General features: G+C 43.9%; 1 protein-coding gene across 1 annotated transcript in view; it reads right to left on the bottom strand.

Moving 5' to 3' along the window:
• TINAG (tubulointerstitial nephritis antigen) overlaps positions 1 to 23,467 on the bottom strand; it is a 975,673-nt gene that overhangs the window by 732,691 nt on the left and 219,515 nt on the right. The window contains exon 3 of the mRNA XM_086926440.1: positions 20,784 to 20,873. Within this exon, the coding sequence (XP_086782566.1) occupies positions 20,784 to 20,873 (90 nt within the window). The remainder of the gene's footprint in view (positions 1 to 20,783; positions 20,874 to 23,467) is intronic.

Genomic DNA, 23,467 nt, shown 5'->3' with positions numbered 1-23,467 from the left:
AGCAGTAGCTTTACTACAGTGATCTAATGTGCAACTAGAGTGCTAACATTCAGAATTTATGGCAAATGTGTGACACATCTGAATGCCTTCTTGATGGAACCAAAGTAAACAAGCATTGAAAATGCAATAGATCTCGCCCTCGTTTAAGTTAAAGCCATTCTGTTTGTAATGAGGTGGCTTTTTAGCTTTGCTTTTATTAGTGTTTTTTCAACTTTCATGTAAATAACATGCATCTGTATGCATATAAGTATATGTATGCATGCATTTATGTTTGTATTTATATAGATATACAGATGATATATGTTTATATATGTATGTATATATATATATATTCACTGAAAAAACCATAGGCTATAGACCATATATAGTTAGGAATTAGCATTTACAAAACCTTGAAAATTCACTGAAAAAACCATAGGTTATAGACCATATATAGTTAGGAATTAGCATTTACAAAACCTTGAAAATTCACTGAAAAAACCATAGGTTATAGACCATATATAGTTAGGAATTCACATTTACAAAACCTTATTTTACTCACACAAAACCATTGAAATTCCATATATAGTTAGTTGCACTAACTATATATCACGCACCCACAATCCACTGCTGATGATGTCACATATTACATCATTCATGACATGGTCAGTGACATCACTGATGACATCACTGATGACATCTCAAATGACATCACTGATGACATCACTGATGACAACATCCAGTGACTGTATGTTTCTGTAAAGTTAAAATATGCCTTACATATTGAAGAATGAGTGGATGTATAAGTGTCTGGATGAAGGATTTAGTAGGTGCATGACTGACTGTATGAGTGAGTGATTAAATGTGTCTCACTGAGTGCATGGGTTAGTGACTAAACTGTCTTAATTTGTGCATCATTATGTCTGTTGTTCTGTAAACTGTTGCATGTGTTGATAAGTAGCTATATGAGTAACTATATGGGTTATTGATTGGTTGCCCAAGTATTTGTATGGGAGACTGAGTGTGTGTGTGGGTGGCTGGGAGGTGTATGACTCTGTGCATAGATGTGTGAGCAGTTGATTCACTAGATGTATGGTTTCAAAAGTGCATGTGGAAACAGCTGTATGGGCGGTTGACTGTGTGCATGAGTGTATTGGTGAGTGAATGGATATCTCAGTGCTACATGTCAAAGTAAGTACATATGTAAAACACAGTACATGTGAGAGTTGACATATATAAATAACTGTGCATAAGAGCCAGTGAATGTGTGAGTGGCTGTATGGATCATTGTGAACTTGTATCAGGGATTGTATAAGAGAGTAAATATGTGTTAGTATATGTTTGAATAAGTAAAGTTTGTATAACTGTATAGTTGAGGAAATGGAGGTGTGATTGATTCTTTGCATGACTGACTAGGTGTGTGAGTAACTCCATGGATGAGTGACAGTCTGTGAGTGTCTGTTTACACTGATTGTATCTAAGGTTATATTAGAGTCTGAAGAGGTTCATCGTATTATCACATGAATGATATCATCAGTGATGTGATCAGTAATGTCAAATGAGATGTCATCAGTGATGTCATCAGTGATGTCATTTGAGATGTCATCAGTGATGTCATTTGAGATGTCATCAGTGATGTCATCAGTGATGTCACTGACCATGTCATGAATGATGTAATATGTGACATCATCAGCAGTGGATTGCGGGTGCGCGATATATAGTTAGTGCAACTAACTATATATGGAATTTCAATGGTTTTGTGTGAGTAAAATAAGGTTTTGTAAATGTGAATTCCTAACTATATATGGTCTATAACCTATGGTTTTTTCAGTGAATATATATATATATATATATATATATATATATATATATATATATATATATATATGGAGAAAGACTTCCATGCTGACACACTGAGGCAAGACGCTGAGGTTCCTGCACGCAGACATTCCAGCATACAGTGGTCTGATGTCCCTCACAGGGTGTCAATCTAGAGACCAAGATGGGGTCCCAAAGTCTCCCACTTCAGGTAATGGGGTTGGCTTCAGCGTAGGGGTATTCTTGGCTCCTCACCTACATACAAGCTAGGTACACTTAGATACATCTAGTTAGGGTTGCATAGTATGAGTATGCATTATTACTGTCATTTATTTATACTCTGGCATATCACCATTATTTTAGCACTATGGTTGAAATTTACCATCCATTTACTCTGTTGGTACTTAATATCATTTATATCTGTTTCTGTTGTATGGTTGTTTCAGCACACCTATTTTATACTAGAAGGACGCTGGTTCAGTAAATGCTTACTGAAAACGTCCCCATCGTTTATTTGGGGTATCTCTATGAGACGGCACCCGCGCTTTACTTTTAACATTAAAAGTGAAACGCGGGTGCCGTGATTATAGCAAAGGTAAAGAAATAGATTTTTTTCCATTTCTTTACTTTTGCTATATTTGCGGCACACCCGCTTTACTTGTAACATTAAAAGTAAAGCGCGGGTGCCGCGATTATAGCAAATACTTTTACCTTTTGCTTTACTATTTCTTTACTTTTGCTTACTTTGCCCCTCTTCCACTTCACCCATAGTTGTACTTTATGGAAGCTGCTTCACCAGCAAACAGCATTGGCAAAGCCAAACCGATAGGTCCAAAATTGTAGCCTATTGGCTTTGCCACTGCTAGTGTATTTTAAGAAATTGCAGCTAGGTTAGTGACATTGACACAAATGCCTTTGTGACCTTATAAGTGTTTAGCCATGCAAGGATATTGTGCTGCAGAACTAAATATTTATAAGGTCCCAAAAGCGAGACCTATTGGCTATGCCAATGCTTGTTTCATGAGTTTTCTGGCCCTCAGTGTATGCACTCCTTTCAGCTCCAAATAAGGATCAAATAATAGCTTGGTGGGTGTTGTGATAAGGCAGGTCGAGAAAGCAGTCATTTCACTATCTTCCATTTTTACAGGCTTTCCTGAGAAACAGAGATTTTCAGAGCGCTTCGTCATCCAGTTCACTAACTTTCTTTTGCTTGAACCAATGGTTTTGTTCTCAGCCAATTGACACTGCTAATTTCTGAAGTACGTGGGGTACTCTTCCTTCTGTCTTTGGTCTGTTGCACGCACGTGTTAAATTAAGCAATATCTAATCTTATGGAAATGATGTCCACCAAGTTTTTGGTCGTGTTTTCCTCCACCTTAGACGTGGGGAATTCGGAAGTTTCCCTATTACCGCTTAAGTGAACAATTGTTGCCCTTCTGGCTTAGACACAGTGCCGCCCTGCCTCTAAAACCTACGAACTCCTACCTATCTTAGTTTCCCCAGTCAGCGTTTCCAACGACTGGGATCGCCGACGTCCAAACGTGATGAGATGAATCACTAGGACTGGTGTGGCATAAGTGGCTACATTGGGGCGTCTTGCTACATAAAAATGCAGCTTGACCTACACAGTTAAAACAGCTTTTGGGCTCTTTTAACTGGATGGGCTTATAAAGCACACTTTAGGAGTGACTTAGCTAATATCTAAAATTACATTTTATCGACATGGCAAAGGCACAATGTGTCACTTCAGAGCTGTTATACAGCATCCTAGCCAGAAGACAATAGGGTACTGTGCTACTTGCAGCCACACATTTGTTCTGATATACATGGGTAGTAACAATACACAATGTAGCCCATACGCTGCGTTACACGTCACCTCTGCGGGTGAAATATATGTTCCAACTTACCATGGCCTTAATTAAGTTCAATTCACAGTTTAGATAAAACCAATTTTAAAGTGAAGATTTAGGGGCAAAGCACACACACACTAGCACTGAAGAGCAGTGCCAGTGCGGAGAGGCATAATAGCAGCAAAGACAGGGTCCATTTAAAACAAAAAATCGGGGCAGGCCACGCAGTACATTTGCATATGCTACAGATCCCTTCTTAGCACCAAGACAGGACATCATATAGTTTACTGGGATAATGACATCCCTACAGAGTTCTACTACTTTTTTGCAGTAGTAGCAGCAGCTTTGCTTAAAACAGGTAACATCAGTAAGAAATAATTTTACTATATATTTGCATTTGATATTTTTGCGTAAAGTACAATCACACACCCATAGACATCTTAATGCTAAAACTAGCATTTAAACTGAAATCTCTATGGTGATACAGCATCTTAATGTGAATAATCAGACTTTAAAGGCTTTCCAAAACTTTAATACTGTTGTTGAAGTCTCAGAGATTTCCTTTTAATAATTAGGAGCAAGACCGAGTCAGAGAGGAGAGATGCCATATAGTATTGGTGGACTTGCTAAATAGAGACTGACAGAAGTATAAGCCGGCTGTACAGAAGTTCAACAGTAGGGCCAAACTATTTCCAAAGGCCACCATACCAACTTTAACTCAAAAAGTGGGAAAGGGGAATACTCACTAATAAGCAATAGGACCAAGCAAGTTCAAATGACCGTAATGCTATTACCGAAGCCTAATACGGAAACAAGCTGAATTAAAAACAGTTTGGTATAAATGACAATGCTCTGAAAAGCATCAGAAATACTATTGCAGGAATGAAAGATTATAAAAGACAGTGGGGTATATTCACAAGAAAGTGTGCTAAACATCACCCAAAAAAGCCAACGCACCTCTACACATCGCAGCCTATCGCGGGAAAATAACCCTATGTCAACGTGGAATTCACAAGGTGGTATAATGCGATAGTCTGCCAAAACCGCCTCAATGGAGATGAAAACACAAACCACAACACAAAAAAATGTGCAATGAGCCCACTCGCGATGAGGAAAGCAGGGATAAGCACTGCAAGGCCTGCAAAACACACGGCAGGTGGGATTAAGCTCAACAAAAGCCTTAAAAAAGCGACAATCCAAACAGAAAACAACAGCCAAGCACAATGGAGGCAACCCGATCCACCATACAACCCCACAAACCCCATTGGCAACAAAAAATTGTACATGGCAGGCCAAATCGAACAAGGTGAATGCAGCCTGAGAGCAGAGGTGGACAATGGAAGAAAACCAGAACATCCGGAATGATGGGAAATGCACAAACAATCAGAAACATGCCACCAGCAAGAAAGCAGCAATGCCCACCACAGGTGGAAGGCCAGCACCACACCAGGAACTGGATGACATGATGTCGACCACATCAGTCTGGAGATGGTGGCAGGACTGGGGACTGGAAACTGACCAAAACAGACACAACAGCAACTGGGAAAGGAACCAGCAGGGACCTGGTTGAGATGGGCACACTGGCACACATGCACAATTAAGCTCAGCACCACTGCAGACAGACCATGTCCAAGATAGACAACACCAACCAAGGGCCCAAATCCCATAACCCGGCAATATCAACCACAAAACAAGCACAGAAGTGGAGACCACATTGTCTGAACCGTAGAAGGGTGAGCCAAATCAGAGCTAAAGGAACATCTCACACACAATGCAGTACACAGACATAGGAAGCAGAACACCGCAACCTGAAACACAATGTGGCACAAACACCAACATTTGCACAACCGAACACAGTACACAAATGCACCTGGTGCAGGTAAACGGCCACATGCATCTGACTAAGCACAAACCCACAGTCCTCATGGGGTAGCAATGCACGTATGGAAGGGAGCCAGAGAGTCAGTAACACACACATTGGCATACAAATCAAGACACAACACAGATGGAGACAAGTTAAAGTGTGGAAACTTTATCAATAAGTGATGCGAGTACGACCAAGAGAAGTGCCACGATATGCAAAACACACGGCAGGTGGGATTAAGCTCAACAAAACACCTACCTTCACAGACCCCTCCTCATCAATTTTTATTCTATTCTTATCTTACGTCATTCTTATCATTTATTCCTATTCATATAACCCTACAACTACACCTACCTCACACACCCCCCCTCATCGACCCACCCCACCTCCCCTAACATGGAACACATGGGCAAGCACACATACAAAATTAACTTCCCACCCGAGCTCACCAAAAAAAACGCCAAACGCTTCAAACACAACGTACTGAAGGCCCACCCTGAAACCCCTTTTGTGGACTCCTACTTCTCACTGATTAATGGAGCCACGAGCACCGATATCATCTTCTACACCACAGGTAGAGCACAATGGAGGAAAGCGTTCCTCTCCCTCCTCACTATCTCCACCACCAGGAAATCCGCTCATGGCCTAACACTCTCTTGCACGCCATCCCAACTCTTCCCAGGCAGAGCTACCATCACTATTTACAACAATGGGATCATCCTATTCCAATCCACTGATAAGAACCTTGACCTACTCGACAACGTGTTCCCCACCTTCAAAGAACATATCTCCAATAGGCAGACCTCCAATCCAAGCACCTCGGACTTTACAACACCCCCTACCTCGAATCGCCTATCTGACCCTCCTAACCGTGCACAGCATCAGAACGACATGCACCCCCAACCCCACCCCCAGCCTCCTATTGTAGCTACTTCACACCCCACAATTACAGACGTAGATCACTCCCCCTCTCACATCCCCCACAACCCCACGCCCCCTACCCCCCACCTCGCACCTCCTACTTTCCCCGCAGAATTCCCCACCCCCCTTAACTCATCTCCCCATCCTCGCAACATGACCTTCTCCCACCCTATCCCCCCCACTCTTAGCCCCTACTACACCACTCTCCCAACTAGTCTCTTAGAACACAACACCCACCTTACCATAACTCCTCCCCCTCTCTCTCTCCCCATTCTCAGCCCCCACCACCTTACCTGCACCCCAACCTTCCCTAGCCTACACATATCCCCCAACTCGCCCTCGCCGCCTCCCACCAATGCCCTCACTTATACCACAATCCCCCCCTTACCCCTCTCACTCCCATCACCCAGTTACTCGCTCACCGGCCGAATACCATCCCACTTACCAATACCGCAAAGCCCTGCACTAACACTAGTGCACCCCTCCCCCCACACTCCAGTTCCAGTTACAATCATCCACTATCGGCTCTCATCCCCAACACCACCTCCAATCCTACACTGGACATGATTATGTCCACCCTCCTCCAAGTCAAAGAAGAACTTCGCACCATCAAAGAACTCCTCCTCATACACGCCCCTACAAACACCACTTCCTCGTCCAACAAGTCCCGCAGCGTCCACACTGCCCCTCTCACTCAACACACCCCACATTGGCCCGGTATCCCGGCGCGCAACCACACCACCCGCCCCCGCCGCGCCCTCAATCCTCTTTCGGTCCACGACATTCACACCCTCCTCCGCTCATATGGCCCAGTTCCCGTTAACCACACTTCCACCACACACCTCTCCATACCCACGATTCTTTCAAATCCCCTTAGGCCCCCCACTCAAAACAACAGAAGCTCCGTCCCAGATAACCTTAGAAAAGTCCCCCTCTCTCTAGAACCTTCTACCACCCTTTTCACCCCCAGACTCAAATGTATCCTACTCGACTGCAGATCAGCCCCTAGACACTCCTCCGACATCGCAGATCTCATCTTAACAATGGACCTTGACCTAGCCATTATAACGGAAACCTGGCTATCTGAATCTTCCACACCCATAATGGACATTCTTGTCCCCCCCAACTACCACATCATTAGACTCGACAGGTCCGGCAAGACGGGCGGGGGAATCGCATGCATTTTTAGGAGCAACCTTTCCGTTGCTCAAGGCACCTCCCCTTCCCTCACCTCCTGTGAACTCATCTGCCTCGACGTCAACAGTGAGGGCAAACCTGTATGCTCTCTACATGTCATTTACCACCCGCCCGGGAACAACCTCACCTTCACCCAACACCTCATGGACACGATCTCAGCCAATACCGGACGGCAGAACACACAAATCTACCTGGGTGACTTCAATCTCCACTGGAACGACGAGAAAGACGCAGTGGTGAATAGTCTTAAAACTTTCCTTAATGCGCTTGACCTCACCCAAATCTGCAACAGCCCGACACATGACAAAGGCTCTATCCTTGACCTTATCATCGCCAAAGAGGACGCTACCCACCTGGGGTCAATCCAACCCTGCGATTGGTCAGACCACCACATCATCACATTCTACATCAACGAAAAAGTCAAACTTAACCCGGCTCAACCTATCAAATCCAAGATCTGGAAAAGGGACCTCAAGAAACTTATCCCCAACTCTTTGCCTTCACACAGCTGCAGTCTCCTCCTTCCCCCCACCGGCGCATCAGACGTCCAATCTCTGACCAACCTCTACCTCAACCCTATGACTTCAATAATCAACAAAGTCGCCCCCCTGCAACTGAAGAGAGTCTCCACCAAGAACTCAAACCCATGGTATGATGGCAGACTCAATGAAGACAGGCGTGCCATGCGAATGGTTGAGCGCACCTGGAGATCTGACCCATCAGCACTGCACCTTAAAACTCTTAAGAAGAAGAGAAATGCCTATTTTAGGAAAATCAAGCGCTCATAATCAGCTTTCTTCAGCCTCCAGCTCGATCAGGAAAATTGTTTGAACTAGTCAAAACTCAAACCAAGGAACAACCTCTACATTCAAACATCACCTCAAAACCAACCTGTGAAGAATTCTCTGCTTTCTTTAAGACAAAGACCGATACTATAAGAAGCGATCTCCTCAACAATGTTTGCCGTTACTCCAACCCCATCGGCATAACTTCCACTTAACCTAAAAACAATGCGACATGGTCATCCTTCGACACCTACTCAGAAGAAACAATTAACAAACTGCTGGGCACCTTGAAACCCTCTAATCACCTCACTGACCCCTTACCTGTGAATGCTGTAAAAGACTTCACCCCCCTGCTCCTCCCATTCTGGACTAAAATCATTAACTGTTCCCTTCAACAAGGCCTCATCCCTGACTCCCTCAAGGTGGGGCAAGTCACGCCTATACTCAAGAAACCTACAGCTGACCTTAACAATTACCACCCTATCACCAATATCCCCACCCTGGCCAAACTGCTGGAAAAATGCGTTCAACTCCAACTGACTAAACACATCGATCAGTTTGACCTCCTCAACCCACATGAATCAGGTTTCAGAGCAAGACACAGTACAGAAACGGCCATGACACACATAATTGACGACGCCCTCCAAATCCTAGACCGCAATGACTCCTGCCTCCTCATCCTACTTGATCTCTCCTCAGCATTTGACACCGTCAAACATGAGAACCTACTTGAGCTGCTAAACACCAGAATGGGTCTATCCGGAACTGTCCTCAAATGGTTCACTTCCTTCCTACATCACCGGTCTCAGAAGTTCAAGATCAACAACGTGCTATCCCAAGCTGTGCCTGTTTCATTAGGCGTCCATCAAGGATCTTCACTATCCCCCACATTGTTCAACCTAGTCATGGAACCACTCACCACCTTGCTCCAAGCATCTAATGTTCACTTTCATATGTACGCCGATGACACTCAACTCTACCTCAAACTACAATCCCCGGAAGACATCAAACTACTGAACTCTATGCTCAAAAACACCCAATCACGGCTGGCCGATAATCATCTCAAACTAAATGCTCTGAAAACTGAGTACCTTCTAATCGCACCTCCGGCGAAAATCTCCAACACTCAAACCTGGCTTAAGCACCTAACTGCATTCAATGTCCAACCCACCATCGTGGACTTCGTGAAATCATTAGGCCTCACTATTGACGCCAACCTCAACATGCAGCAGCATATCAACAAAGCAACTAAGGGAGCTAACTTCCAAATCAACACCCTGAGGAAACTTAAACCCTTCCTCCCAGCTAAGGACTTCCAAACTGCAGTTCAAGCCCTAGTCATTCCAAGCATAGACTGCAGAATCGTGGCTCTCAGCGGACTCCCCCTATCATCAACAGCAGCCCTAAGAGCCTCCTTGAACTCTGCAGCGAGACTTATCACTGGTTCTAGAAAACACTCGCATAGTTCCCCTGACTTAAAATCCCTGAACTGGCTCCCTTTTGAAGCCAGAATACAGCTGAAAATTGCCTGTATGACACACATGGCTGTACACCACAAGTCTCCCAGCTACCTCACTCAAAAGCTGACTTTATCAGGAGGCTCGAGAAACAACAGAAGCACAAAGAATCTCCTCCTGAAACCTCGAAGATTCCGGAAGGAAAAAACTTACAAGCGCTCCATCTCAGGAATGGCACCCAGGATTTGGAATGCCCTCCCTCCCGAAACCAGGCTTATCTCCTCCACTGCACTCTTTAAGAAAGAAGCAAAAGCCATCCTTATGGCTAGTCGCACTTGAACCCTTTTTTGGTTGTACCGAAGACTGTGCACAGACTTTGTATTATTGCTTATTCTGATTGTCTATTGTACTAAGTTGTTTATCAGATTATTACTCTAGTTTGTTACACACCTACTACCCACCACTATCTTGTACCCAAAAGTTTGCTTTTGCCGGTCTATCTTATTGTCTATTCGTTCACAAGTTGTTTATCTGGTTACTATCCCAGTTTGCTACCCACCTACTACCCATTACTTTCTTGTACCCACAAGTTTGCTTAATCTCCCGCTTGTTTCCCTTACCCCGTGTTTACTGTAAAGCGCTCTGATATCTGCAAAGATCTTGTCTGCGCTATATAAAACTTTGAAAAAAAAAAAAAAATTTAAAAATGCAGCAGCATGTCTGAATGAGGAACATAGGACAGCGCCCATGTCCACCTCGGGGGAGTCCATCACCAACACAAGTTTGTGCCAATCCGCGTCGGTTGTCCGCACATGGGTCATGAGACCAGGCAAAAGCAGCCATGTCCCCTGTTGTGTTGGGACATGTGACCAGATTCCCAACATGCAACCAGGCAGCGGGACATGTGCAATGAGTCACATCCAGCCAACATCTCCAATGAGCGCTCATCTATCACATCCGACATGTCGTTGAGTAATCCATCAGCTGACCCAGACAGATGTGCTGACTCTGACCACTGGACCCAATGTGCACCAAAGCCCAATCAGGTAGTGGCTCAATGTGCTCACTGCACATGAGGACTCGAGCGATCTCCCAGGTCCAGTGTCCAGCCTGCATTCCAAACATCCATGCATGCCACACATGGGCATGACAGTGACACTCCTGGTTGTGGACCAACAGGGGGCACACACACACGTCGTAATCTAGGTCAGCTACTGTTACGTTGGAGAGGCAGACATCCATGGACCACTTGAATATGCACGAGCGACAATGCAACACAGGCTGAACGTAGGTGACATCCGCTAGGTGGAATCTCAGTTGGTAACTGATACACAAGATGGCCAACGGTAGTGCCCCCAGTACATGCAGCAGATGTGCATGGTACAGGTCGACATGCCTGGATCCGGGCATGTGTTCAGGATGGTCTGCCATGGGGTCAATGGCTCTGCTAGAAGCTGCACTGGACTGCACCAGTCCTGTGGATAAAATGGCACAGGCCGGTGCAATGAGCAGTGTCTGTGTGCAACGGGTGTAGGCCTTATGTGGGGTGGGAGTACGTGTGAAATCCATATCATGCACGCAAACTACGACCAAGAACTACTTTGTGTGGGACGTGTACACGTTGGTCTCACTTTAGGCAATGCATAGTGTGGGAGTCGCAAGCCAATGCCATTGTATCTGTCAGGGGGTGCTGGCCACATGCCAGTTCCTGCTCGGAGCTGCAGATGTGCTACTGCCTGATAGTTCACCCAAAGGACTCTTCATCCGTACAGTTACTTTGCCATCTGCATGCATACAGGAGATGCACAGGGCCTGGCGTGGGTGTGGTGGGATGTCTGAGACCCTGGGAACACTGTGACGCTGGCTGGGATTGTGCTGCAACTGAGCTCAGGCAAATGGCTCATGCATCCGCAGGGCTGATACACCAGACACTTGCATGAATGTGCAAAGACCCCGTGTGACTTAGCCCTCCTGCATGTCCCTACGTGCAGACCCACCCTCTTGGTGCATGCTACATTGCAACATCAACTACTATGGCCCTGGTGGCGACTACACCCCAACACAGAGAAACACTGACCGCACTTCCTGCCCAAGGCCAGGTCCGAGCCACACCCTGCTCTCCTTGCCGATTCTGCACAACCCTGAACTGATCTGACGTACGCCAGACCAGCACATGCCACTTATGCATGCAGGGCGGTGCATGCGAAGCTACATGTCCAGAGTCACTGCCAATGCTGAGGTGACATGGTAACGTCTACTGAAGACAGCACACTGTGATGTTTCAGGGCTTGTGCCCATCATGCTGACACAATGACCACACAGACACACTTGCTCAGATGGTGGGAATAAGCTACATGTCCAGAGTCACTGCCAACGCTGAGGTGACATGGTAACGTCTACTGAAGACAGCACACTGTGATGTTTCAGGGCTTGTGCCCATCATGCTGACACAATGACCACACAGACACACTTGCTCAGATGGTGGGAATGGCTATGTGCACATGTGCATGGCCACATTTATTAGCAGGCACACATACTGAGTGACACCTGTGTTGTATGTGTGTGGGGTGTGTGCACACCAGCAGGCAAGGGCTGTCTGGTGCAGTCACAGTCACAGTGTACATCGCAAAGGACACAGCCATTCAACCATAAGGGCCCCATGACTTCTGCTGCGCAGAGTTAGTGGTCCCTGATGCACAACGGCCCGCACGGACATACCGCCATGGGACGCTGACTTGCGGGGCACTGGGGCAGGGTCACGAGTACAGAGCAGGTACTCATAGATGTGAAGGAGCTTGCCACGCAGTGTCTCGTGGACAGTGGAAGGAATACCCCTAGGGCATGATGCAGAGTCCAGGACCATGCTGCAACAGTCACAATGGTGGAGACGTATGGAACAGACACATGTCGGACACCAAGTAGGGTCCAGGATGTGGAAGATGCAGGAAACCACCAGACCATGGACTCAGACACCACCAAGGTACAACCAGAAAGTGATCTAGAAACAAATGTCCTAGTTCTCAAGGCAGTTCTCATCTATTGATCTGCAGACATCACTAGTTGCATATCAATTACACCAGAAAATCTCTTATGTCCGGCGTCTTCTCAGCACTCGAACGAAGACGCCGGACGATCACCCTCCACCGCAACAGAACCGAAGGGAGTTTGGATCACGCTCACCTATGGGGGCTGTATTCCTGTTTTAAAATTCCTCTTGGCTGGTATGAGAGGCAAGGCTAACTGAAGGCACACAAAGCTCAGTGTCCTTTGCAGTGGCATTTAAATTGGTTTGCCCTGAGGAAATTGCCTGATAGAAACCAAGGCAATGAAACATGTCGGCTGTAAGTAGGGTGTGAATCGATTGGTAGTATTCACATCCTTCTTTTTTATGTTTATGTGTGTACTGTATGCAACAAAAAAGGAACATGAGTAAAGTTTTTTGTCCTGGTTGCACAGTAGATTATATGTTAAATGTTTAATGTTGTAGGTTTCGTCACATATAAGTTGTGTCCACTCACTGTCTTTTGCTTTGGGTTTAAGACACGTTTCCGTTAAGGCTTGATGGCACCAATGATGAGAACAGGGCCATCCTGGTGAGTACTAGCCAGGGGTCCCATTGGTGGTGCGCCTGTGAGGTGCCATCTCGCTTTTCTCACCTTTTTTCTGTTGTCATTTAAGGTGATTGTGGGTTTTGTGTTGGTCTAAGTTTGTTGATCAGAGTTGGGCTGTTTTTATAAGGGCAATAGACTGAGACATCTTTTACTCTAACATCTCTATGATAAGAGATTTTCTGGTGTAATTGATATGCAACTAGTGATGTCTGCAGATCAATAGATGAGAACTGCCTTGAGAACTAGGACATTTGTTTCTAGATGACTTATTGGGTGGAGGGCGTCCTAGTTCTTTCTTTCTCTCTAGACTCCCATTCTGCAGTGTAGGCCTGAGACAGTGGTCAGCACAGGGCCACAGACACTTGGCGTTGATGAGCCCAAGACCACTGTCACAGAGGTCATCCAATATATCAGAAGAAGGGGTGATCAGCACAGAGTCAGTGGCCCCGGATGCATTGCTGCCAAAACAGACACGCCACCATGGGACGGTGACTTGTGGTGCAGTCAGATGGGCCATGTGACCTGAGCGGGTCCTTATCAATGTCCGAGGTGTATGTGGCGGAGGGTTGCGGGGGACAGTGGGAGGTGTCCTCCAGGGCATGATGCAGGGGGTGGAGGCTGTCCGGAAGCAGCAAATGGAGGAGTAGAATGCCACATCATCGTTTTCGCCATGAAGTCAGTATCACTGACATTATGGCGATGACAACCCCAAGTCCATGGACTTAGGCGCCACCAGAGTCCAACCAGAATGTGTCATAGGTCTCGGGAAACAGACTTAGTGGCACTGGGGCTGAAAGGAGATGCAGTCTGCAAAAAGGCCTGTACAATGATGTCAAGTAAGCCATAAATGAATCAAGGCTGAATTCAAATTTATGTGTAACCGACTCGACCGCAGTATAAGCCTGAGGCAGCAGTCAGCACGGGCCATTCACTGAGTGTCGCCAGCTTCGGTTGGATGGCCGCACCGGCCTGCATAGTTCAGGTTCAGTGGCACCATGGGACACGGACTTGTGGTGAACAGGGTTGATGGCACCAGGTCAGTTGTTGATAGTGTTCGATCACCTCCGTGACTCTGATCCGGCTTTCGTCCATGCAGTCAAGGGCATCCTATTTCAGCTGTGCTGACTGTCTGTATGCCATGCTCGTGTCTCGACCCCCTCCTGCTCCCTCTCTGTCACAACTCCATCTTTTGCGCTCTGCGTACCAGGTCTAACGTGGAGGGCCCAGGTTGTTTTAAGTAGTGGTTGTTCGTGCAGGGCTCATTTTGCGTTTACCCCATGGTGCACTATGCACTCTATGATATTCCTGATAAATGGTTCCCCAGCATCCCTATGACCCATGTTTTTACAACTCCCCTCATGGCTGATGCTCCCCTAGCATTTCTCATAACTGATGTTCCCCCAGCTCCCTCATGACTGATGCTAGCTCAGCATCCTTCATAACTGATGTTTCCCCAGCTCTCTCATGACTGATGCTCCCCAGCATCCCTCTTAGCTGGTAATCTCCAAGCTTCCTCATGATTAATTCATCCCCAGCATCTCCTATGGCAAGTATTTGCCCGCACCCTCATGACTGATGCATCCCCAGCAACTCTCATGACTAGTGTTCCCCCTAGCGCCTCATGACTGATGCTTCCCAGCACCCCATGACCCAGCACCCATAATTTCTTTTACGCCTGAACACCTGCAAGCGTCCCCCACATGCCTTGAACCAATAGAATTACTGCACTTGCAGCTCCCAGGGCCTTGGTGTTGTTTTACATTAAGTTCCTGAAAGCTTTCCCCGGAATCACATAAGCCAATGGCAAGCCATGCTCTCACTGTAACTGGGGTCTTGGTGTTGTTATCTACTATGCACGTTCAAGCGAAAATTATACATTCATTTCCTGTTATTTGGTTCCAATCAACAAGTTGCAGCTGCCTATTCTGTAAGGTCATAGAGAGTGCACTAACATGTGTTTTCCCCAAGGTTTGATAACCTTCCAGATGGTCATGTGCCCAATGTGCTGCATATGATCTACTTACATCCATTGAACCTCCGAGAGGGTATATAAACCCCACCCAAACCTAATTTGTGGCTTAGATCTGCTCCCTGCAGAACAAGGTTAACCCTTCCTACTCACCTGAAGAATCCTCGCAGAACCAATAAGCACCCCAGTCAACTTAAAGTTCATCCGAACCGGTGGTTCCCGTGGCATCTATTTCTATAATGTCTTCCTCCTCACTTCCTCCTGCACAGCTACTCTGAACCCCCGTTGGTCTCCTTGAGTCAGGGCTTCGAGATCTTTTCCGAACTTCAGACAAATTGAAAAACCAGGCCAAGTAGTTGAAATCAGCTTAGTGGCCACTTAACTTCCTACAGGAGTAAACAGGACAGAGTACCCAGTCTTATAAAACTATAGATTTTTCCTCCATTTTATCCCTGTGAATTACTCCAGCACTTCTTGTGTGTTTATACTCCAGACCCTGTCTACAACCTTGATACTAGAACTAACACTGCTCAAGGATTAAATAAATTAGTCTTGAGCTTCTCTGAAGAACAGAAGTGCCAAGAGAAAGCACTTCAGAATCTTATATATTTCACCAACCTTGTACCCCTACGGTCCGAGTGTATCTTGAGGAATGGAATAATGCCATTCTGTATTCCAAGTTTATTTCTATGAGTGTCACACTCTAATCTGTGATTTTGGTATTTCTGCTCCTATGCTGAGCTTCTGAGGAAATTGTTAGTTTCTGTCACCAAACTCAATGCATGTTTAGTGTATGTAAAGACTTGTTAGTGTACTGATGGTAAATGTCTCCTCTTGGTATTTACAGTGCATTGGGTCATTGTATATCCAGAGGATCTGGTCCAGTACACATCTATATCACACATATAGACGTCTCAGAAGTGACAAATCCTGTTGCGCAGTTTTGCACAGGCGCGGAGCATATTCAGAACCGCAATTCTCTCTTTTCTTATTTAATCACAAACCTCCTTTCCCCAGAGGGACAGTGTGAGTTCTAAGGTTTCAGTTTCTTGCCTTGTATTATCTTCGGGTGAGATAGGAGGTCTAGCATCTGCTCCCATGTTTCCTCTGTGGTTGGGATCAGGTAAGTTCAGGACACTCTGAAGAGTTTGTTTGCACAACTAATTGCTGGAGAAATCAAGGGCCCTGAGTGCAGATGTGGTACACATGGCTTCCTTGAGGGAATCAAATATTTTATGACCAACCTCTGCCCATATCACCAATCTGGGCGGCTTCTTAGAAGTCAGCTCATTTAAAGGGGCAACAATGGTGCACTTAAAAAATATTCTGTAGTAGCCTGTGAGGCCTATGAAAGCTCTCACTTCCGTCTGGGTTCTAGGTGGTTACCAGGCAATGATTGTTTTAATTTAGGTCAGGAGAGCCTGCGCCTTGCCCCCACCTAACAGGTATCCCAGGTGCACCACGGAACCCTGCCCAGTCTGGCACTTACTGGCCTTGATGGTCAGGCCTGCCTGTTGCAGGGCCTGGAACACCTCATGGAGGTGATGCAGGTGTTCCTCCCAGCTGGATATGTAGACAGCAATATTATTCAAGTAGGTGGCACAAAAGGCCTCCTTAGCAGCCAGGACATTGTCAGCCAACCTTTGGATGGTAGCAGGGGCATTTTCAGACAAATGGCATCACCTGAATGTGGTATTGATCTTTTTGGGTTGGAAATGCTGCCCTATCTTTGGCACCCTGTGTCAGAGCAATAATGGAGAATCATGCCTTTCTTTTCCTTCTATTAAGCAAATTATTTATTATCTGTGACACAGCATTTCAACATAGCATATATAGCATACATACATTATTGAAACTGGTAGACACCCAACTGTCTCTTTGTTAAATTTTGTAAATTGTGATGGTTATTACTTGTATTATAGTCATTCATGTTCAAATTCTCATATTCTCTTTCTCGGGTTGACCCCTCTCTTTTTAACCTCTTGGATCTTTCTGTGACTTTTGGTGAGGTCAAACACACTATCCTATTAAAGATTCTTGATGACAGAGTAAGTTTAAGAGGGACTAATCTAAGATGTTTTGCTTCTGAAGCTGATAACTTTTGTCAAATCTTGAACTCCAATTCCAAACCTTTGCCTCTTCAACAGGACGTATCTCAAGGTTCAATACTCTTTCTGGCCCAATTTAATTAATAAATGATACCCCTGCACCACATCACAACTTCTCTTACCACTTGTATACAGATGACATACAGTCTTCCTTGAAAATAGTTTCCCCAAGGAGCAAAGCTCTGGATTCTAAAATGTGTGTAGTAGTTTAATCATGAATGACCCATAGTAGATTGATGTTGCCACATTATTACAACAAATTCAATGAATTTGGGATTTATTTTTAATTATTAACCAATAAGATTTATTATCAGACTCAGATCATTTCTGTTATAATAGCAGGATTCTCAGAATAATATGCAAATAATAAAATGGCATAACCAAATCGAATTCAGCTCACATTTCTGGGGGAAATGTTCTGGGTTGCTTTGTGAATCTGCAAATGTGCAAAATAAAATTATGTGCAATTTGTGTAGTTCGGGAGAAAATCATTTTTCTGGATCTACACGGATTACAAATCTGTGTAAAGAGGTCCCATATTTTTAGCCATTGTGGCAGGTCAAGGAAGTTATGCCACAATATCCAATAAATCTAAAGGGTATATAGTGATCTTTTGTTCATAAATTTAGGATAAGAGGATGTTTGCAACAGAGGAACAATCTAATATTTGTGTAAGCTTCCCTCGAAGTAGTCTGTCTCTCAACATTATTGTACCAGAGTTTTGAGCTAGGGAAAAGGGAAGAGATAGTAATAGCTGCATACACCGTTTAACTTGATACCCAATGTGAGGCGCAACACAGGCCATATCCTTGAGCTATGATGAAAGTCAAAAATTAGCTTGCAGTAACCCTACTCTATCCTTTAGTGGAGACAACTACCACTGTCAGCTCCTTGTGCCTTCCGGAGACCATTGTTGATAGTGACTCAGTGCCTCTCTCTAGGTGATCATTGGCTTTCGAATATAACAAATCTGAAAATCTGCTCTTAAGTACTGCAGTAATGATGTACGCAGCAGTCAAGTGGATCCAGTAAGAAGGAGAAAAGCTGAAGAAAGTTGTAGTTTTAATATAGCAGAGATATAGCCAGAAACCCCCAATGGACAGAAACCAACTGAAAACAATAGTGCACCTTCCAGCCTCCTGTCATAGTGTGTTGTGATGACACATGAATGTTCTTTGATGCAACGCTCCATCACAGGAAACTCTAGTCACAATGGGTACTTTTCACTCATTTTCACTACTCTACTCCAAATGATTTAATTTGACTCCCTCTGCTGGCTGTGTATCTGTCTTCCTTTTGTACCTCTCCTTCTGTATTCTGCTCTGCTCTATTCTCCACATCACTGATCTTCTGCCACTCAACCTTGCCCTCCACCATGCTGTTGTGCTGCTCCGCTACACCCTCCACATTGCTGTTCTCTTCCCTCTTGTTTTTTATAGCTGGTGCTATTGAAGGTCAGAGTATCGAATAGCAAGATTGCACAGCAAGGAAATACCAAGAAAGATGAAATACCCCCCACTTGAAATAGCTCTAATCACACTGAGCGTGCAAAGCCAGCAAACACATCCTTCTTAAAAGAATTTCTTCCAACGTTATCCCATCATTCCATCAATTGTTCTTTCTATCCATTCATCCAACCAGCCCAACAACTTTCAATCCATTAACCTGTTGCCTCGTCCAACTATACATTTTCTGCCCATTCAAACAGCCATCATCCTTCTTTTCATAGATGTATCAATGTTTTCCTATATCCATCCAACAATATAGTTATATATCCATCAATCATTTCCCAATCCATCCATTCACTCCTTTCCTTCTGTCCATTCTTCTGCTTCTCCATCATTCACTATTTCACCTTTCAATCCTTCCTGCGCTTCCTCCCAACCTTTCAGCCTTCCATCTATCCATCCTTTCACCCATTCTTTAACCCTATCACCTTTTTTTCTTTACTTTCATGCTTTCTTCCTTCCTCACTGTGACCCTTTCTTCCCCCTCCTGTTTTTCCCCTCCTTTCTGTCTATCCATCATTTTTCTCAGAACCTTACATTTTATCACTTATATTTCTTTACTCTGTGTTCCTCTCCCTGCATTTACCCTGGTTTGAATATTTATCGTTCTGTGTTTCCTTCATTATCCATGCCAGCCAACAAACCTCTTTCACTATATTCCATAAGAGTGCTATTTGTGAGCATCTTGCCTGTAGAACTGCTCAAGAACAACTCATTAAGGTTTAAGTGGGACCCAGTTCACAAGTCTCTGAGCCCAGTATCAGTCCCTGCTTAATCTCTTGGAGTGGGGGGCTCTCTACGTCACTTCTGCACAGTATTGCTCCACTTAAAACCTTTTTAATCAACAACAAAACTCCTCCTGCCCCTTTATCTCACTCTCGCAGGAATTTATTCATCCATGCTTTCTCCCTTTGCCACTGTACTTCCATCTTTCTCTTGGTGTTGATCAATAGGTGCCGCTCTCCAAAAATCAGGGCAAATGAACCTCACCTGCACCCACCGGCTCAAGTTAAACAGTGCACTTGGCTGTGGGAACAGGGTCTCAACATCCTTAGTCAGGGTAGTTTTGGCCAGCCAACGTTTGTAATGACAAAGAAAAATTTACATATAATGAATGAGTGACTAAAAAAATATTCTCAATGCGATTTGAGGTCTGTATTGTAAGGACACAAAAAGGACAGCTTCATTCTTTTATCGTCAATATATAATGTCCTTGACTATATTTCATCTTAAGATGTAGGAGGATAGGTAAACTCAATTTCAATATACACAATTATAGAGAAAATTATATTAAAATATAATGATAGCAAGATTTTGCCACTTTAATCCCTGCCATCTTAATATTTCCCCTTTGTACTCAATATACGGATGTATGACATTACAACGCATGCTTTTACATCGCATGCTTTTACAACGCAAGTATTACAACGCAAACCTTTACAACGCATAGCGCTTTGGGGTGCTGGATACTGAATAGTTTAATTTACTATTCCAACTCCAGTCCCCGTGGACACTAGGGAAGGTGTTGGATAGTAAATTAAACCTATTCCCTATCCTAGAGCGCCCCCCAGCGCAAAGCGTTGTAATGGTTTGCGTTGTAATAGTTGCGTCGTAAAGGCTCTGCGTGGCAAAAGTTGTGTTGTAAAGGATGTTCCCCAATATACTCTCCTTCAAAAAATGAATATTGAAAATAAATAAACACTGTTTTGCTCTCACCTGTAGTGTCTGGAATTGATCAGTTCAATCTGTTTTGGACGAACAAGACAAATGTTTTCTGTGCATTTCCATGTTGTTGCAATGCAGATACTGAGGAAAAAAGCAATAGCTTAGTGATAGAGTAGAGACATTTGACAGAAAATAAAGTCATTGAGCGGTCTTGACTTATTCGATATACAGTGAAATTGTCTCGTATGATAAGTGTGCACTTAAGTTTTGAAAGAGATGATGTTATAGTCTTGTTCCTAATATACTATTGTTGTAGATTGCAAAATTATGGCTAAAGCAGGTTAGTAAATGCTGCAAGCTATACAAAACAATGTTTTGCTGATCTGAAAACAGATTTTAGCATATTGAAAATATTCTTAATAGGGTTGAGTTGTATTGTGCGCATGTATTTGCCTCCAAGCATAGGTTTTGCTTGGGAACAGGACAGTAGCATGATTCTTTATTTTCGCTATTTCTATATGCTTGTATTTTTGGAAGAAATGGGTATAAAAAACAATAGGCGATCCTATACAAAATAGTTTTCTGAAAACTAGACAAAATTCTGAATTCGGCAATGGATTATTCACTATACATTGAATATAAATCAGAAATGAGAAATTGTTGGCATGGTTTGCAACCGTGACTGTGAATACAGCTTTTTGATTGGCCTTTATTATCAGAGATGTTCCCAGAGAACTTGGGAAATACTGAGGAACAATGGGGCACATTATCAAGGTTGGCCATAGTGAATTATTGCCGATTTAGCGGCCATTTTCGGCCTCTAAGCGGCGATAATTCTATCACCCTATTAGCAAGCAGTCGCTAACATCAGTTAGCGACAGCTTGTAGGCGATAGGGAGCGGTTTGGGGCCCGCTTTGCATGTCAGCGATATTTATCGCTAATGACATGCAAAGTGGGCGTACCCAACCTGTTAGCGACTGAAAGCAGTCGCTAACGTCGCTATCGCCTATTAGCAAGGCAGGCATAGGGATGGAAATATTCGCACTAAGGGCGAATATCTCCAAAAACTAACACCTGCCCAGACCAGTTCTTAGCCATGTTATCTAATGGGAGGTGAATAACATGGCTAAGAGCATTTTGTCGCTAATGAGTGAATATCACTGTATTCTCAGTGATATTCACGCATTTCGCCGCTATCGCCTGAAAATTTATCGATTTGGAGATAAACGTTGCTCATAGCACGTTATCTCAGAGATAAATTCCGGCGATGCTCAGAGATAAAAAATGTGTCACTAAGCCTATTTAGCGATAAATAGCGCTAATTGTTGGTAATATGCCCCAACATTTTTAATTTGTCAGGAAATATGTTTGAACTAACAAATGAGCATTTGTTTACAGTGTTTGTTTTCATGGTCTGTGCTCATGTATTGAGTTACATTGAAAACGATAATAGAAATGTGTTATGAAGGCAAGCTATGTAATTATTATTTGAACTACACCTACACGAGAATGTGAGGTTAGGGAGAGGAGTCCCTAGTATCAAATGTGGGCTTTCTTTTTTCTTTTTTTTTTTACAAAATTGTTTTTTTTGACGCTCAAAATAGCAGCTGTAAAATGTGGGATAGCCATTTTCATGTAAATTTGACAAGTTGTGAGATTGCAGTTTTTGCCCTAAAGTCAGTTAATGCATCGTGAACCCTTAAAAACATACTGCACTTCAGAAAACTTGTGACCCAAGTGAGTCTGTGGAAGTAGTGATATGCAAGGATCATACAACCTTTTCCCTTTTCATAACTCAATCCAAACATCAACCTATAGCTAAACAAACAATGTTTTTCATATTTATGAGTCGTTAATATAATAATTGTACCAAACCTTAAATATTGCACGGAGTTTCAAATGCACATTTGATTTGTAAGGTGTCCACAGGTTTGGGCCCAGGAAAATCCATCAGCAGGGACAATATACCAACGTTAGGCATTTCTGAAAGCTAGAGACTCTCAGGGGCCTATTGACATTGGCAAATCTGCATGTTTAGATTCACTACTAGTACATTTACACTTCTCTTTGGAGTACATTTACTACTTTGGGATTTTCATAAAATCTGAGTTTAACGTTACTCAAAAGTGAAGACGTGATTCCACTCTCTGAAACGAGGGGGAGCCAAATGTACAAGTATAGTTACTATTGCCAAAAAGGAGTAGTAAGTGGCAACCAATCATACTGCAAAACTCGCTCATAGAAAATAATGACAGTAGGGACTTACATGGATCTGGGACAACAAACAGTAGGTGAGAAGGAAGCAAAAACAAAGCTAATATATTTGTCCTTCAAGGTTTGTAAAAAGATAAGGGCAGGTCTACATAGGCTAAAATTACGAGCCTTTATGATTGGTAAAAGATATATCTTAGAATCAAGAAACTTGAAAGTGAAATGTAGCAGCGATTGTTCAGAAGCATAATCACATGGCCATGCATAATCTTGTCTCTGCCGGAATACCTTAATAGGAAACTCTACATAGTGCAAAATGGTCCATTTTGAACCGCAACAGCAATGATCTTTCCCTCTGGCTGGGGATATACAACAAATAGGACTCAATGCCAGGAAAGGATACTAGATGTAAGTATTCTTTGTTCGTGGCTTTTTGGTAATTCATTAACATCTCTTTGTGAATGCTTGTCATGAAAAAAGTGCACCATAACCATATTTTATTGTGCAAATCCAAATCCACATA

The sequence above is a fragment of the Lissotriton vulgaris genome, chromosome 6, assembly GCF_964263255.1.
Source record: "Lissotriton vulgaris chromosome 6, aLisVul1.2, whole genome shotgun sequence".
NCBI classification, from domain to species: Eukaryota; Metazoa; Chordata; class Amphibia; order Caudata; family Salamandridae; genus Lissotriton; species Lissotriton vulgaris.
The sequence above is the reverse complement of the archived record's forward strand: the minus strand, read 5'-3'. Positions and strand labels throughout refer to the sequence as shown.